Below are 17,726 nucleotides of genomic sequence, written 5' to 3'. Positions count from 1 at the left end.
GTACCAGGAATCAGGTATCCCAGTAGAAATATTAAAGAGAAGCTAAACTTTCAGGACAAAGAGCAAGGGCTGTGATAGTAAGCTTCCTCTCTTGGTGTAGTGACCTGTTCATGTGACTGTGGGTACAAACAGGCAAGGGGATAAAACTTGTTGCAGAGGACTTGAGAGGCTGTCATATTCTGGAATGTGAAATAAAAATATACACAAGGTCTCTTTCTTAATTCATGTTACTTAAGAGTCTAGGGGTTGGGACAAGGGGAAATGGGTTGTTAAAACCCTAATATTTTTACATATGAAAAGTAGACTATGATATATCTGAGGATGTATAAAAATTACCTTTTTCACAGTCTTATCTGGTTCAAGAGCAATATCTGGAATGTTTGCATCCACCATCAAGGAAAACAAATTCAAAATAAGATTAGAATACCTAAAGGAGAGTGGGAAAGAAAAATAAATAGCAATGTGTTAGAATTTTGCCATTCTTTCTCATATTAAGAGCACTCCTAGAAGTAGTGCTTTATAATGATTACTATTACTACTATGGAAAACAGAATGTGAGCTTATTCACCAGCTGTCTCAATGAAAAGCAAGCCTTGAAAACATATCTTATTCTAGGGTCTTAATATAATGCCATTTCTAGGTCCCCCACTAGGGAACACATTTTTGGAGTAACCATCTAATAATGACAGTTCTTCCACTCTTTAGTAAGTATATTCTTTATAGAAAGGATCTAAGGGGAATCTGCTTTATACCATTAATTAGCATTACTAAGCAATGAAGATCTGTCTTTGCTCAATGCTGACAAGAATCTGCTACCTTAAGACTACCTCAGTATGTCATGGATAAATGAGTCAAAGGGAAATAGTGTGATTTCACTCATCATTCATAAATATCCTCTAGGGGCACTAATCCCACCATCTTCGAAAATATAGTGACTGGTCTGGATATAAGCAACCCTAAACAGAGGAGAAAATAGCTCGTACTCTTCTACACTAAAAATGTGCAAGATATCTAAATAATTTCACCTTTGGAGTATGCTGGCCCCTGTAGGAACTAAAGGTTTATCCTCATCAATCATCAAACTTTTCATCTTCCTCCAAACAAGAAGAAAGAATGTTACTATTCCAAATCTCATTTCCAGAAGTACAGCCATGTGGGGAAAGGTATAATTAAGTGTACACTGGGTACAACCCACCTCCTGCTCCAGAACACTCTCCCCTTGGACAGTTATGCCCTGAGGGGCCCTGCAGCACTGTAGTGATAAAAGGAGGTCCAGGTTTGACTTTGGGGATGGATGTAAGTGAAGAAAGCTTTGGTTTTAGGCAATGAAGGTTTTTAGCTGGTCTCGGTAGAAGTGTCAACACAAGTGCCTTGCATTGTCTTCTCTAGGGGATGGAAGTCAGGACTTTAGGTTATGCAGAACCTTTATTCCAGCCATCTACTTATCCATAATATAAAAAAGTACATAAAAACTAATACTTGAACTGTAATGATAATAGAACTTGTAGACAAAAATGACTATCCATGTGAACCTCAAATTACCTATTTCATCATTTTTGAATTTTATATTACCCATGAAAATCAGGCACTATAATGAAAAAATTCTACCTTGATATAATCTTCTAATCAAATTAGGCCCTAACTCAATTATACTCTTTTAAAAAAAGTACGATAATAGCTAAACAGCTTGAACTTATAGTTTTAAAAGTTACTGATTTCCTTGTGGGAACTGATAAAAAGCATGTCACAGATTATTCCGTTTCTACTCACATACAACACATATTTATTGAGTACTCACTCTAAACACTGTTCTAGGCACTATGGGTATAGTGGTGAACTGAACAAACAAGGTCTCTACACACTCATGAAGCCTACATTCTGGAGGAGGGTGGGGACTCGCACAATAAACTGACGAAAGATTTTTAAAAATAAAGAAAAAACAGCAAAATGGGTCAAAGATTGACGGGGTGGGGAGAAAAGTCATCTTAGGGAGGTATGATTTTATTCTAACTCTACTAAGTGAGTTTAAAGAGTAGAGTGACATACTCAGATATGCATTTTGTAAAAGCCCACACTGGTTATCTTGTGGGGAATAAGAATGGAGGAAGGGAAACTATTTTACAGATGTCCAGGTGGAAAAGAAATAATATGGACATTATCAGGCTATATTTTGGAGACGGACTGGATATCACTTGCTTCAAGATGGCTTCAATGAAGTGGAGAACAGAGGACCTGAATGTCACCAAGGATTTAGCCTACATGGGGAACTATGGTTATTTATCAAAATTAAAAAAAAAAAAAAAAAACGAATGAAAGAAGAACAGGATTTGGGGCAGGAAATCAAGAGTTCCATTTTAGACACATATTGAGTTTGAGATCCTTACTGCATTCTTAGTAGAGATGTCAAGTAGGCAGTTAGACATATTTCAGAGGAGATAATAGGGCTGGTGGTAATAGTTTGGAATCATCAGCATTTGGATCCTATTTAAAGTCACAAGTCTAGATGTAAATGCTTAAGGAGAGAGTTTAGGGGAAAAAGACCCAGAACTCTTTATAGTGATATGGAACTTCTAGATAGTTTAATATATAGAGGTCAGGAAGAAGAGGGAAGGTATCAGCAAAGAAGCAGGAGTGACCAGTAAGGCAAAAAGAAAATAGAGGAGTAGGTTACACCAAATAAAAGAAATGTTTTTAGGAACAAAGACGTGGTCAACTGTGCCAAAGCATCTAGGAAGCAAAAGTGGCCACTGGATTTGGTATAGGTAATTGTTTATTTTGATAAAATTAGTTTCAATAGCAGAGAAGGACTGGAAGACTTACTGGAGAAGGCTGAAGGAAGAAAGGAGGCTAGTAAGTGAAAAGTGGGGGATCAAGATTTTGGAGGGGTAAATTTACTATTGATGAGAGGGAGTGGCCAAGGTTGGCTTTACATGAGGAGGACACGACCCTGAGGGGTCCGGTCATGGCTGGACCATTCATGCAGATGCTGAAGTCACAACAGCAGGCCTGAAGAAGAAGACAAAGTTTTCAATGAATGAGAATGACAGGGAAATAGGCAGTTGATGGTCAGCAGTAGGTAATTCATCTGATTTCACGGTGTGTGTCTACGCTTTCCTTCTTTAAGAAGGCAAGGAAAGAAATGGTTCGAAAGTGGCATTAGGAAGCATAAAGGGCACCAGGCCCTTCTCTAAGCTCTGTGGTATGTAGGAAATGGAAATAGAGAAAAGGGTCCACTGAGAAGGCTTGTAAGGACTGGTGTCAGTAGGATACAACCAACTGCTACACATTATGTTACGAAAAAATGATATTCTTTCAATGAACCCTTAATTATTCATACTCTGTTTTGTTGACTATATAGGGTTTCTCCCAACCTTGCCATAAGGGAATCTCAGGAATCTACCACAGGGTAACACAGGGAGAGGAATACAAGGTTCAGTTTTGAAAGGGATATTTCAGAGTATATCCCATACCTGGCTGCCCATTAAACTCACTTGGGAAGCTTCTTTGAAAATACCAATGCCTGGGCCAAACCCCAGACCAATTAAATCTGATGGGGCTCAGAACTGTTTTGGTCCCCCCCTAGCCCACAAAGAACCCCAGGTGATTCTAATGGTCAGCCAGGATCTATGTTAAAATGTCTGCCTTTATGGAAGCATGTGTGTTCCTTTTGTAAAAGGCAAATATTAATGTTTTCTCCATTATCTGCTGGTATACATATAACCACCCATGCTTCTATTATTATGGCAAAGGGAAACAATGTAAATAAATATAAAATGGAATATTCTATAAGAAGCTTAAACATCCAATTACTTTGTGGATAATCTGTCACTACCTTAACTGTATTAATCTTTTACATCTGTTGCCATTAACCTGCATTTTCCATTTAAGACAGAACCAGTTACACAAAACAGAAATTATATATTAGTCATTCAAATGCTATCCAGAAAAACAGAAAGGTTACCAGAAATCTTTAAAGCCATTATCAAAAGAAAATATAAGGTTAAGGTTAAAAAAATCATAGAGTGGGAAAAGTGGGCAAAACCAAGTCTAGACAAAGATGTAAGGATGGATGTGATATAAATTAGATTTTTAAAAAGGAGTAGGTTAAGTACAGAGTTCAAGGAAAATGTACTCTTTCTCATACCCATGTTTATGCCAACCACCATGCTACTCGCTGGTTATACAAAGATGGTCTAAATTTTTCAGTAAAAACCTTCAATACTAAGAATAAAAAGCATTAACTACAACAAGTGAGGTTCTTAACAGCATTTCAGATGTCTGTTTCCCCTACAATCTATCCATTTTGCATGCAACAAATATCAGAGTAGAATCCTATAAAAATATTTATTTAACAAGTGTACTACTTCTAGAAGGGAAAACAATGAGATTAACGATGAAAAGTAGTGTGATCAATAGATTCACTGCTGTTTGGTAACTAGGCAAACATCCTCTAAGACAATGTAAGAACTCTGCTTGTTACAGCAAAATGCATTCCAAATTTCAATATTTTTACTGAAAAGTTTAGGCCCTCTTTGTGTCATCAGTGTCTATCGTGGTGTTTGGCATAAACATGGATTAAGAGAAGTTATGTTTTCCTTGAACACTTAATATTTAAAATGTTTTAGCATTACTAAAGAGTTGCCATAAGAGTATTCAAAAAATAAATTTTCCAATTTATTATTGGTATAACAATGTATTTTGTTATATGAAAATCACACCATAAAGTGTGTTCTGGCATCTGTACAACTAACATTCATAACTTAATTCAAAAGGGACTGCTCTGTTTGTGGTCCACAGTTTATTCAATGATTTCTTGTTGATCAGCAATCAACAAAAACCATGAAAAGAACACAGTTGGTCACACCTAAAAACTCTAATAATAAGTGTGTCAAATATCCTTAACTCCAAACAAATTTTTGGCTATCTGGTTAATTCTTATGTCCTAAGAGAAATTTTTACTAACTGAACCATATTCTAAAATACAACATTAAAAAATAAATGTTTATCAAAATATTAGGGTCTAGCTAATCTTAACAGTGAAATTTTTGAAAAGAAAATAAAACAATTTTCATGAAGACTTAACATAAAGTGAGGTAGATTAATCTCTTTATGATTTTTCTTAGTAGTGAGGAAAGTTAACTTTTGGCTCTATACTAATACTCTGCCTCTATTTTCTCATTTTGCTAAATTGCTACTAATCCATTATCAATGATAGTTTATAAGACACATTGTTTTCTTTCTGCTTTCAAAAAGATAGGGTACCTAGGACATTTCTGTAGTTATAATTGCATATCATCTTGTCTGCCTCCTCACTGAGATCACCATAGTTTCATCTAGCTTTCTGTAGGCTCTGACTATTTTAAATTAAAAATCCTAGGTATTAAAGTGGAACTTTCATCTCTGAAAGTGCTTCTGCATCACCAGGCACCCATCATCTCATTATCCCTTTAGCATTTCTGGAGAGTAAAACTGAGCCACTCTACCACTCAAAGGATAATAATGCAGCTGTTTGTAAAATGTACGTTAAAGTTTGTGACATGCGGTCGAGACTGAGTTAACAGTGAAGGCCTACTGAGCCACTGCAAAGATGAAACCTCACTAATATAGGACAGCCATTCACCTGGGACCAGTAATATCAATATCACCTGGGAACATGGCCTCACTCCAGATGTGATGCAGAACTGTTCATACAAATACTGAAGGTTCTTATTCAACATACATATACTGTCTATAAACTGAGGTTACCAAGACAGAAAAGACAGGGCCCACATGCATAGGCAACTCACTTCTACTGGTTACATATTCACCTGGAAGAGCATACAGGTGTCTCCTGAGCTGGGATTTTTCTGGTGGACTAAGAATATTCATTTTGCATAACTAAGTTGAAAGTGGAGTTAGAATAAAATGATCCATCATTTTTGACTAATCATTAGAGCCATGTCCTGAATTTAACAAACATGACTTTTAATTTATCTTTTTCCTGATGATACATGATGTCCAGACCTAAGTAAATGTGGATGAAGGAAGCAGAGATACAGTGGCTTTAGAGAAAAAGGGATAGAGAAAAAAAATCAACATTTTTTTTAAGCAGAATGACTGATGAGGTGCTGAAGAGAGACAAAATCATATGTAACGTTTTTTCTTCAATTGTTTCAGAATGCTCCAAACTAAGGCTGATAAAGGTGCTAAAAACTAAAAATTATTTGACTAATCACTCCAAGTGAGCTAAATGCTTCATTCTTGTGTAACGCCAGCTTCCCACTTGGTGGGATTTAGCAGTCAAATAATTAGTGAGAAAGCAAGAAACTGTCTTTTTCCTTTGACATCAAACTGTTTATCAAAATAGTCATCAAATGTACATTAACAAATACTGCTGCCTGTGTCATTCTAAAAAGAGTGATGCTAAAGAATGTAAACATTTGAACAAATATTTTTCTTGCTCTGTGAAATGAATTTATCAAAATTCTCTACGTCAAGCATATCAACTTACCTTCGAAGGTGGAGAAAAGCTGTGTAACACTGTTTTCGGAACTCTTGGTACTGTTCACTCTGTGTGCCCCCCATTCCTTCCACCATTTCTTTATTCAGCTTCATTGGAGGAGGAAGAGGCTTTGGATCCCGACCCAAAATATATCCAAAGTCTATGTGGAAGAGTTTGCCTGGATGTTGATAAGAAACTCATTTGTTTCCAGAAATTTATATTAAGGAACTGGGAAATAGATGTCATACAATTGGTAAAGCAGTGTCTCTTCATAAAGAATATTAGTTCATGATGAAGTCTATTAAATTGTTTGATCCTATATCCCCAGGCTTGGGAGTGGCCTTCAGAGCATATTTTATTTCCCTTCAGCTCGCATTCATTCTGATGAAACTATACTTAAAATCATCCCACAGTAATATTTTAAAATTTAAATCCTACTTTTAGATCTCCAGAACCAAAGATGGCTAAAGCCTGGACAACTTTTAAAGGTATTAGTAGAAATTAGTATCCTGTAGCAAATTTCTTATGCTAAAGGAAGATCATTTCTTTAAGTATTCCTGAGACAAATCCTTCCTTTAACTTATCACTATTCTCCCCACCTTCAAAAGCATCCCCCAAATTTCAAATTATATTGTTAGCTTCATTTGAATCATTTCCAACTAATCTGTGTTACTCATTAGCTGCAGACTAGGAAACCAAGCACAGTATTCACCTCTGTCAAGGGCTGAATACAGCTATAGTGCCCATGAAGACAAACCCTTGAGCAGTCATCTAAACTCATAGGTCACATATGTAAGAATGTGACTGATCATTCACTTTAGAGAATGATTCACCATTGAATTCATAAAGCATCTTTTGATTTACAAGTAGGTATAAAGTAGGCATACATTATAACACTAAAAGTAACCCCCTGGATTCTACAATCTAAGTACCACCAAGGCAAGGACTTATGCATTTTGTATATTGCTGTTTCCCCAGCCTCAGAATAGTTTCCAGCACATACTAAGCACTCATAGTTGAATGAAGAAATGGACTCCCTCTTGCGAGAACACCAGAATCAAAACTAGCTACTGGACACTCATCGACAGGAAGACACTGGAACTCACCAAAAAAGATACCCCATATCCAAAGACAAAGGAGAAGCCACAGTAAGATGGTAGGAGGGGTGCAATCAAAGTAAAATCAAATCCCATAACTGGTGGGTGGGTGACTCACAGACTGGAGAACACTAATACCACAGAAGTCCACCCACTGGAGTGAAGGTTCTGAGCCCCACGTCAGGCTTCCCAACCTCGGGGTCCGGCAACGGGAGGAGGAATTCCTAGAGAATCAGACTTTGAAGTCTAGTGGGATTTGATTGCAGGACGTCGACAGGACTGGGGGAAACAGAGACCCCACTCTTGGAGGGCACACACAAAGTAGTGGGCGGATCAGGACCCAGGGGAAGGAGCAGTGACCCTGGGGAGACTGAACCAGACCTACCTGTTAGTGTTGGAGGGTCTCCTGCAGAGGTGGGAGGTGGCTGTGGCTCACCGTGGGGACAAGGACACTGGCAGCAGAAGTTCTGGGAGGTACTCCTTGGTGTGAGCCCTCCCGGAGTCCGCCATTAGCCCCACAAAAGAGCCCAGGTAGGCTCCAGTGTTGGGTTGCCTCAGGCCAAACAACCAACAGGGAAGAAACCCAGCCCCACCCATCAACAGTCAAGTGGACTAAAGTTTTACTGAGCTCTGCCCACCAGAGCAACAGTCAGCTCTACCAACCACCAGTCCCTCCCATCAGGAAACTTGCACAAGCCTCTTAGGTAGCCTCATCCACCAGAGGGCAGACAGCAGAAGCAAGAAAAACTACAATCCTGTAGCCGGTGGAACAAAAACCACATTCACAGTAAGACAGACAAGATGAAAAGGCAGAGAGCTATGTACCAGATGAAGGAACAAGATAAAACCCAAGAAAACCAACTAACTGAAGTGGAGATATGCAGCCTTCCAGAAAAAGAATTCAGAATAATGATAGTGAAGATGATCCAGGACCTCGGAAAAAGAATGGAGGCAAAGATCGAGAAAATGCAACAATTGTTTAACAAAGACCTAGGAGAATTAAAGAACAAACAAACAGAGATGAACAATACAATAACTGAAATGAAAAATACACTAGAAGGAATCAATAGCAGAATAACTGAGGCAGAAGAACGGATAAGTGACCTGGAAGACAGAATGGTGGAATTCACTGTTGTGGAACAGAATAAAGAAAAAAGAATGAAAAGAAATGAAAACAGCCTAAGAGACCTCTGGGACAACATTAAACGCAACAACATTCACATTATAAGGGTCCTAGAAGGAGAAGAGAGAGAGAAAGGACCAGAGAAAATATTTGAAGAGATTATAGTCAAAAACTTCCCTAACATGAGAAGGGAAATAGCCACCCAAGTCCAGGAAGCGCAGAGAGTCCCATGCAGGATAAACCCAAGGAGAAACACACCGAGACACATAGTAATCAAATTGGCAAAAATTAAAGACAAAGAAAAATTATTGAAAGCAGCAAGGGAAAAATGGCAAATAATATACAATGGAACTCCCATAAGGTTAACAGCTGATTTCTCAGCAGAAACTCTACAAGCCAGAAGGGAGTGGCATGATATACTTAAAGTGATGAAAGGGAAGAACCTACAACCAAGATTACTCTACCAGCAAGGATCTCCTTCAGATTCGATGGAGAAATCAAAAGCTTTACAGACAAGCAAAAGCCAAGAGAATTCAGCACCACTAAACCAGCTCTACAACAAATGCTAAAGGAACTTCTCTAAGTGGGAAACACAAGAGAAGAAAAGGACCTACAAAAACAAACCCAAAACAATTAGAAAATGGTCATAGGAACATACATATCGATAATTACCTTAAAAGTGAATGGATTAAATGCTCCAACCAAAAGACACAGGCTTGCTGAATGGATACAAAAACAAGACCCATCTATATGCTGTCTACAAGAGACCCACTTCAGACCTAGGGACACATACAGACTGAAAGTGAGGGGATGGAAAAAGATATTCCATGCAAATGGAAATCAAAAGAAAGCTGGAATAGCAATACTCATATCAGATAAAATACACTTTAAAATAAAGAATGTTACAAGAGACAAGGAAGGACACTACATAATGATCAAGGGATCAATCCAAGAAGAAGATATAACAATTATAAATATATATGAACCCAACATAGGAGCACCTCAATACATAAGGCAACTGCTAACAGCTATAAAAGAGGAAATCGACAGTAGCACAATAATAGTGGGGGACTTTAACACCTCACTCACACCAATGGACAGATTATCCAAAACGAAAATAAACAAGGAAACAGAAGCTTTAAATGACACCATACACCAGATACATTTAATTGATATTTATAGGACATTCCATCCAAAAACAGCAGGTAACACTTTCTTCTCAAGTGTGCACGGAACATTCTCCAGGATAGATCACATCTTGGGTCACAAATCAAGCCTTGGGAAATGTAAGAAATTGAAATCATATCAAGAATCTTTTCTGACCACAACACTATAATATTAGAAATGAATTACAGGGAAAAAAACATAAAAAAAACAAACACATGGAGGCTAAACAATACATTACTAAATAACCAAGATATCATTGAAGAAATCAAAAAATACATGGAGACAAATAACAATGAAAACATGACGATCCAAGACCTATGGGATGCAGCAAAAGCAGTTCTAAGAGGGAAGTTTACAGCTATACAAGCCTACCTCAAGAAACAAGAAAAATCTCAAATAAACAATCTAAACTTACACCTAAAGGAACCAGAGAAAGAAGAACAAACAAAATCCAAAGTTAGCAGAAGGAAAGAAATCATAAAGATCACAGAAGAAACAAATGAAATAGAAACAAAGAACACAATAGCAAAGATCAATTAAACTAAAAGCTGGTTCTTTGAGAAGGTAAACAAAATTGATAAACCATTAGCCAGACTCATCAAGAAAAAGAGGGAGCGGACTCAAATCAATAAAATTAGAAATGAAAAAGGAGAAGTTACAACAGACACTGCAGAAATACAAAGCATCCTAAGAGACTACTACAAGCAACTCTATGCCAATAAAATGGACAACCTGGAAGAAATGGACAAATTCTTAGAAAGGTATAACCTTCCAAGACTGAACCAGGAAGAAACAGAAAATATGAAGAGACCAATCAGAAGTAATGAAATTGAAACTGTGATTAAAAATCTTCCAACAAAGAGAAGTCCAGGACCAGATGGCTTCACAGGTGAATTCTATCAAACATTTAGAGAAGAGCTAATACCCATCCTTCTCAAACTCTTCCAAAAAACTGCAGAGGAAGGAACACTCCCAAACTCATTCTATGAGGCCACCATCACCCTGATACCAAAACCAGACAAAGATACTAATAAAAAAGAAAATTACAGACCAATATCACTCATGAATATAGATGCAAAAATACTCAACAAAATACTAGCAAACAGAATCCAACAACACATTAAAAGGATCATACACCATGATCAAGTGGGATTTATCCAGGGATGCAAGGATTCTTCAATATATGCAAATCAAACAATGTGATATACCATATCCACAAATTGAAGAATAAAAACCATATGATCATCTCAATAGATGCAGAAAAAGCTTTGGACAAAATTCAACACCCATTTATCATAAAAACTCTCCAGAAAGTGGGCATAGAGGGAACCTACCTCAACATAATAAAGGCCATATACGACAAACCCACAGCAAACATCATTCTCAATGGTGAAAAAGTGAAACCATTTCCTCTAAGATCAGGAACCAGACAAGGATGTCCACTCTCACCACTATTATTCAACATAGTTTTGGAAGTCCTAGCCACGGCAATCAGAGAAGAAAAAGAAATAAAAGGAATACAAATTGGAAAAGAAGAAGTAAAACTGTCACTGTTTGCAGATGACATGATACTATACATAGAGAATCCTAAAAATGCCACCAGGAAACTACTACAGCTAATCAATGAATTTGGTGAAGTTGCAGGATACAAGATTAATGAACAGAAATCTCTTGCATTCCTATACAGTCATGATGAAAAATCTGGAAGAGAAATTATGGAAACACTCCCATTTACCATTGCAACAAAGAGAATAAAATACCTAGGGATAAACCTACCTAGGGAGACAAAAGACCTGTATGCAGATAACTATAAGACACTGATGAAAGAAATTAAAGATGATACCAACAGATGGAGAGATATACCATGTTCTTGGATTGGAAGAATCAATATTGTGAAAATGACTCTACTACCCAAAGCAATCTACAGAGTCAGTGCAATCCCTATCAAATTACCAATGGCATTTTTTATAGAACTAGAACAAATCATCTTAAAATTTGTATGGAGATACAAAAGACCCCAAATAGCCAAAGCAGTCTTGTGGGAAAAAATCGGAGCTGGAGGAATCCGACTCCCTGACTTCAGACTATAGTACAAAGCTACAGTAATCAAGACAATATGGTACTGGTACAAAAACAGAAAGATAGATCAATGGAACAAGATAGAAAGCCCAGAGATGAACCCACGTACCTATGGCCAACTAATCTATGACAAAGGAGGCAAGGATATATAATGGAGAAAAGACAGCCTCTTCAATAAGTGGTGCTGGGAAAACTGGACATCTACATGTAAAAGAATGAAATTAGAGGGGCTTCCCTGGTGGCGAAGTGGTTGAGAATCTGCCTGCCAATGCAGGGGACACGGGTTCGAGCCCTGGTCCGAGAAGATCCCACATGCCGCGGAGCAACTAAGCCGGTGTGCCACAACTACTGAGCCTGCGCTCTAGAGCCTGTGAGCCGCAACTACTGAAGCCCATGCACCTAGAGCCCATGCTCCTCAACGAGAAGCCACTGCAATGAGAAGCGCACGCACCGAAACGAAGAGTAGCCCCTTCTCGCTGCAACTAGAGAAAGCCTGCTCGCAGCAACAAAGACCCAACACAGCCAAAAATAAATAAATAAAATAAATAAATTTAAAAAAAACAAAAGAACGAAATTAGAACACTCCCTAACACCATACACAAAAATAAACTCAAAATGGATTAGAGACCTAAATGTAAGGCCAGACATATAAAACTCTTAGAGGAAAACATAGGAAGAACACTCTTTGACATAAATCACAGCAAGATCTTTTTTGATCCACCTCCTAGAGTGATGAAAATAAAAACAAAACTAAACAAATGGGACCTAATGAAACTTCAAAGCTTTTGCACAGCAAAGGAAACCATAAACAAGACGAAAAGACATCCCTCAGAATGGGAGAAAATATTTGCACATGAATCAACGGACAAAGGATTAATCTCCAAAATATATAAACAGCTCATGCAGCTCAATATTAGAAAAACAAACAACCCAATCCAAAAATGGGCAGAAGACCTAAATAGACCTTTCTCCAAAGAAGACATACATATGGCCAAGAAGCATATGAAAAGCTACTCAACATCACTAATTATTAGAGAAATGCAAATCAAAACTACAATGAGGTATCATCTCACACCAGTTAGAATGGGCATCATCAGAAAATCTACAAACAGCAAATTCTGGAGAGGGTGTGGAGAAAAGGGAACCCTCTTGCATTGTTGGTGGGAATGTAAATTGATACAGCCACTATGGAGAACAGTATGGAGGTTCCTTAAAAAACTAAAAATAGAATTACCATATGATCCAGCAATCCCACTACTGGGCATATACCCAGAGAAAACCATAATTCAAAAAGACATATGCACCCCAATGTTCATTGCAGCACTATTTACAATAGCCAGGTCATGGAAGCAACCTAAATGCCCATCGACAGACGAATGGATAAAGAAGCTGTTGTACATATATACAATGGAATATTACTCAGCCATAAAAGGAACGAAACTGAGTCATTTGTTGAGACGTGGATGGATCTAGAGACTGTCATACAGAGTGAAGTAAGTCAGAAAGAGAAAAACAAATATCGTATATTAACGCATATATGTGGAACCTAGAAAAATGGTACAGATGAACCGGTTTGCAGGGCAGAAATTGAGACACAGATGTAGAGAACAAACGTATGGACACCAAGGGGGGAAAGCGGCGGGGTGGTGGGGGTGGTGGTGTGATGAATTGGGCGATTGGGATTGACATGTAGACACTGATGTGTATAAAATTGATGACTAATAAGGACCTGCTGTATAAAAATATAAATAAAATAAAATTTGAAAATTAAAAAAAAAAGCTTTTGCTTATACACACAAGTTATTTTTTTCCTTAGAATTTGAATCTCTAAAACATTATGGTGATGATTATTATATAACAACCCCAAATAGTTAAAAGCCTTCCTAAAGTGGCTTATCATAATTCTTTCACATATTTTAGTGAGGGAATTTATTTAAAAAATATCTTAATAATAAAATCAAGTATTCAGTTGTTATAAATGAGATCAAGATAGGTTGATAAGTTACAACAAATATATTTTTTCTGTGTAATGCATTTGCATTTATAGATATGAATTAAAATAGCCATTACCTTATTAGAACTTAAGAGAGAAATATGAAATTAGGTTTATTTTCTTAACGTTCAGAATTTATTTTCTTATTATAACTATAGGAGCATTATTTCAACATTATCCCAAACGAATTGTTCAGTACTTTCACTGATGTAGTAGCTATGTGCTTGAAATATTTTGCAAAAATTCTTGTTAACAACTCTCTTACTTTTGCTCCTTTTACTTATTTTCATCCAATAAAGCCATGTGAACCAATTAAAAAAAAAAAAAAGAAATGAATTCATTTAAAAAGCCAACTCAAAATTTCCCTAGTGCAACCTGTCCACTCTCATTTATCTTGTAATGCATTCTGACCTGTTTTATGTGGAAACCTATCCTCCATCATTCTGGGGGAAGCTTCGATTTCTTTCCCTCAATGACACAAGCCATTGTTCTTGAGGTGCATGTACTGAGTTTTTACACACTTTTGCCATCTTGCAAAATATTTTTTGATAGTGACTCTATCCAGTTAAAATGCTAAGCCATACCCTTCTGTCTACGCCTTTCTCTGAGCATTAACACTGTTATCTGTGAACTTTATACACCATCATTAGGTCACTGTTGGAAACATAAACAAAGATGGGCATGGAACTGACTCTAGTTGCTGTAACAAAGTCCCAGGTAACAGTAATGCCCTGGCAGGCACTCCGAGTCAGGAGCATAATGTCCCTTTATTAAAACACCTTCACATCTCACTTGATCAGGTATGTGATCCTGATAAAGTTGCTTAACCTTTCTAAGGCTCACTTTCTAAACTACAAAACAGGTTAATACTGATAATTACCTTCTATGGAAGAACTAGAAGAGATAATATAGCTAATACTTAACACAATACTTGATAGACAGCAATCACTCTAAATTTTAAATACTGAACTTTGTTCAAAAATAAATATTAATACATTTTAAACATGTTTAAAATGTCCCTGATACCTGAGATCACAACTGCCAAAAATTAGTAAAATTAAATATTAAAGAGATAAGCAATCTTATTTTCTGCAACTTCTTCGGGCATCTTTCTTAACAAAGAAAAACTAAATAATACATTAAACTGGAAACGTTATAAAACTCTGAAAATGAGAAAGAACTTCAAATGTGCCAAGGCTGGGTAATAAAAAGTCCAAGTTTTAGGTAATAATAATATTAAATTTAAGTAAAATTCAAGATAGATACTGGCACTATTTTCCCACAACAGTAAAGAAAACTATATTGCAAATTATCTGGAGTTGACAGAAGGTGTACTAAATTTTGGGACATGGAATTCATATACAAAGAGAAACTACAGCTTACAAATGAGTGCTCATAATGACAACTAACCAGAGATTTAAACATTATCATCACCTGGCTGTAGAAAAAGTAGCCATTGTCCAGGAGGAAGAAATTTTCCTCTACCCTCCGAGGTTCTCTGGCTGGTCTAAGAATTAAATTGACATGAGACAGATTAAGAGAAAATCAAACCAAAGTTTAATAACATGTAGACATGAAAGAGACCCAGAAAAACCAAGTAACTTGCCAAAATGGCTGAAACCCTCACCCTAAATACCATCTTCACCTAAAGACAAAGGAGGATGTTGGGGTAGGAGTTGGGACTTCAAACGTGAGGAAGGCATGGAGATGGAAAAGCAAACGTTTGGGAAACAAATGTTTGCTAGGCCTTGCAGAGACAATGGGACACAGAGTGGACTCTAAATCTCCAAGAGTTTCGCCCACCACACCTAGCCTGTATTCTTTGCAGATATTTCTGGTGATAGCTCTATTCCTGTTATAGGCCCTCTATCTAAATTCTTCAGTCAGTTAGGGGCAAGGTCAAAGCTGCTTCCAGAGGCTTTTTGGCCTTGATTGTTTTCAGCTTGAAACTGCATGCCAGAAACATTTTGGGGTAGCAAATTTTGTTCCCCTGCACCATCATCAATGTAACTATTGCACTGAATACCAGTTTTCCATTTATTGAAATTATCTTTTTTTTTTTTTAAAGATATACCAGGTTTAAAATATTCTGTTCAAACTGGAAAATTGGTTATTAAAGTCTTATAGGGGAGCAAAACTTGCCACCCCAAAATGTCTTTCTGGCATGAAAATTATTTTTGAGCTGAAACCAATCAAGGCCCAAAAGGACGAAACTTGACCTTCCCCCAGCTACCTAAAAAAATGTCAGTAGAGGATCTGTTCCAGGAAGGGACCTATCACCATAGATTTATTATAGTATGAACTATGCATGCAGACAGGGAGGAACTTAGCGAAGTTTGTTAAAAATTCCTTTGTGTCCTATTGTCTTTGCATGGCCTAGCAAACATTTACCAAACATTTGCTTTTCTATCTCCTTGTCAATTGCCTCTCCCGCTTTGAGGTCCCAAACCACTATCCCCAACATCCTCCTTACTCTTTAGCTAAAGATGGTTTTTAAGGTGAGGGTTTCAGCCATTTTGGTGAGTTATTCACAGTTTTTCTGGGTCTCTCCCATATACACGTTAGTAAACTTTAGTTTTTCTCCTGTTAATCTGTCAATAATCTCATGTCAATTTAGTTCTTAGACCAGCCAGAAGAAACTAGAAGGGTAGAGGAAAATTTCTTCCTCCCCAATAGTCTCTTAAGAATTTTTTTAAATGGATATATCTGGATATATCCAGTATAGTAAATGACAAATGGTGGAGGTGAAATGAGAAGGAATTCTAATTAGATATAGATAGCAAGGAGCCTGTGGAGAATTGAAAAGTGGTTTTGTCTCCCCATCCCAAAAAACAAAGGCAGTAACAGGTTAGCTAAAAGTTTCCTCTAGCTCGCACTAGGGCTACCTAAATCAGCATGCGTTTGGTAAGCAGTTATTAATGAGGCTCCTACCTCACCTATTTCTATCAAAACACTTTAGCTGAGGTGTATATTGAAATTATTTGTTCACTCCTCTTTCTCCCCAACACTAAACTTTTAATGAACCATTAAGAGTCTTATAATCAAGAACCTTGTTCAATTTATTTTTGTTATAGTCCTGAAAGCTAGGATAATGTCTAGCATACAGGAGCATGCAATGTGGCTATTCTGCATTTATTTAACCAATGACATCTCAGTTTCACCTTTACAGCTTAGACAACTTTTAATAACATTATTGATGTGAGAAATTTTCTTCTAGAAACCTGATAGTTCTTATAGATGTTGTCATGTTTTAAAATTTTTGTGTCTTCATTTCTGTGAAGATCTATAATGAAATTAATAAAGGCTGAGTCTGGATCATCTGGACGCTTGTTATCTTACTACATAATACTGTCCTGTGATTTCAGTGTTTTTGACTGGGTTGGTATCAAACAGCAAAGCTACTTTAATTGTTGCAGGCTAATACTAACAGAAGCAGAGTACCTTGAAAATTACATTACAGCATCAGGAATAAATGGAGGTTATGAAGCAGTTCAAGTAGAGGAAAGTAGTGTAAGAATATTAGCATGGGACAGGACATTAACAGCACTCTGAATTGAAACTCACACTATATTATCTATACCATATTCACACTAGCAAGTGGCAATTTAGTTTCAGTATTCCTTTGTCACATTAATATTGTTAGGTTAAATTTTGCTAGTTTGTAACACTATTTAACTTATAAATCTGTATTTTACAGTTATGTATGAGTAGATGCATAGTAAGTTAAGATCAGGTTTTATGTTGTACATATTTAAGATTATAAAATGTAATATGTCAACACAGGGG

At 37.0% G+C, this 17,726-nt stretch overlaps 1 protein-coding gene across 3 annotated transcripts in view; it reads right to left on the bottom strand.

The window, feature by feature from the left end:
- Positions 1-17,726, bottom strand: part of PIK3C3 (phosphatidylinositol 3-kinase catalytic subunit type 3) — a 180,665-nt gene that overhangs the window by 11,331 nt on the left and 151,608 nt on the right. The window contains exons 22-23 of one of the 3 annotated variants that reach the window (XM_068563200.1): positions 6,491-6,659; positions 337-427 (exon numbers count right to left, since the gene is read on the bottom strand). In XM_068563200.1, the coding sequence (XP_068419301.1) occupies positions 337-427; positions 6,491-6,659 (260 nt within the window). Of the gene's footprint in view, positions 1-336; positions 428-6,490; positions 6,660-9,604; positions 9,978-15,268; positions 15,448-17,726 lie in introns of those variants that run through there. The other 2 variants (XM_068563202.1, XM_068563201.1) reach the window with 2 other exon arrangements.

This window comes from Eschrichtius robustus, chromosome 14 (genome assembly GCF_028021215.1).
Source record: "Eschrichtius robustus isolate mEscRob2 chromosome 14, mEscRob2.pri, whole genome shotgun sequence".
Lineage (NCBI taxonomy): Eukaryota > Metazoa > Chordata > Mammalia > Artiodactyla > Eschrichtiidae > Eschrichtius > Eschrichtius robustus.
The sequence above is the reverse complement of the archived record's forward strand: the minus strand, read 5'-3'. Positions and strand labels throughout refer to the sequence as shown.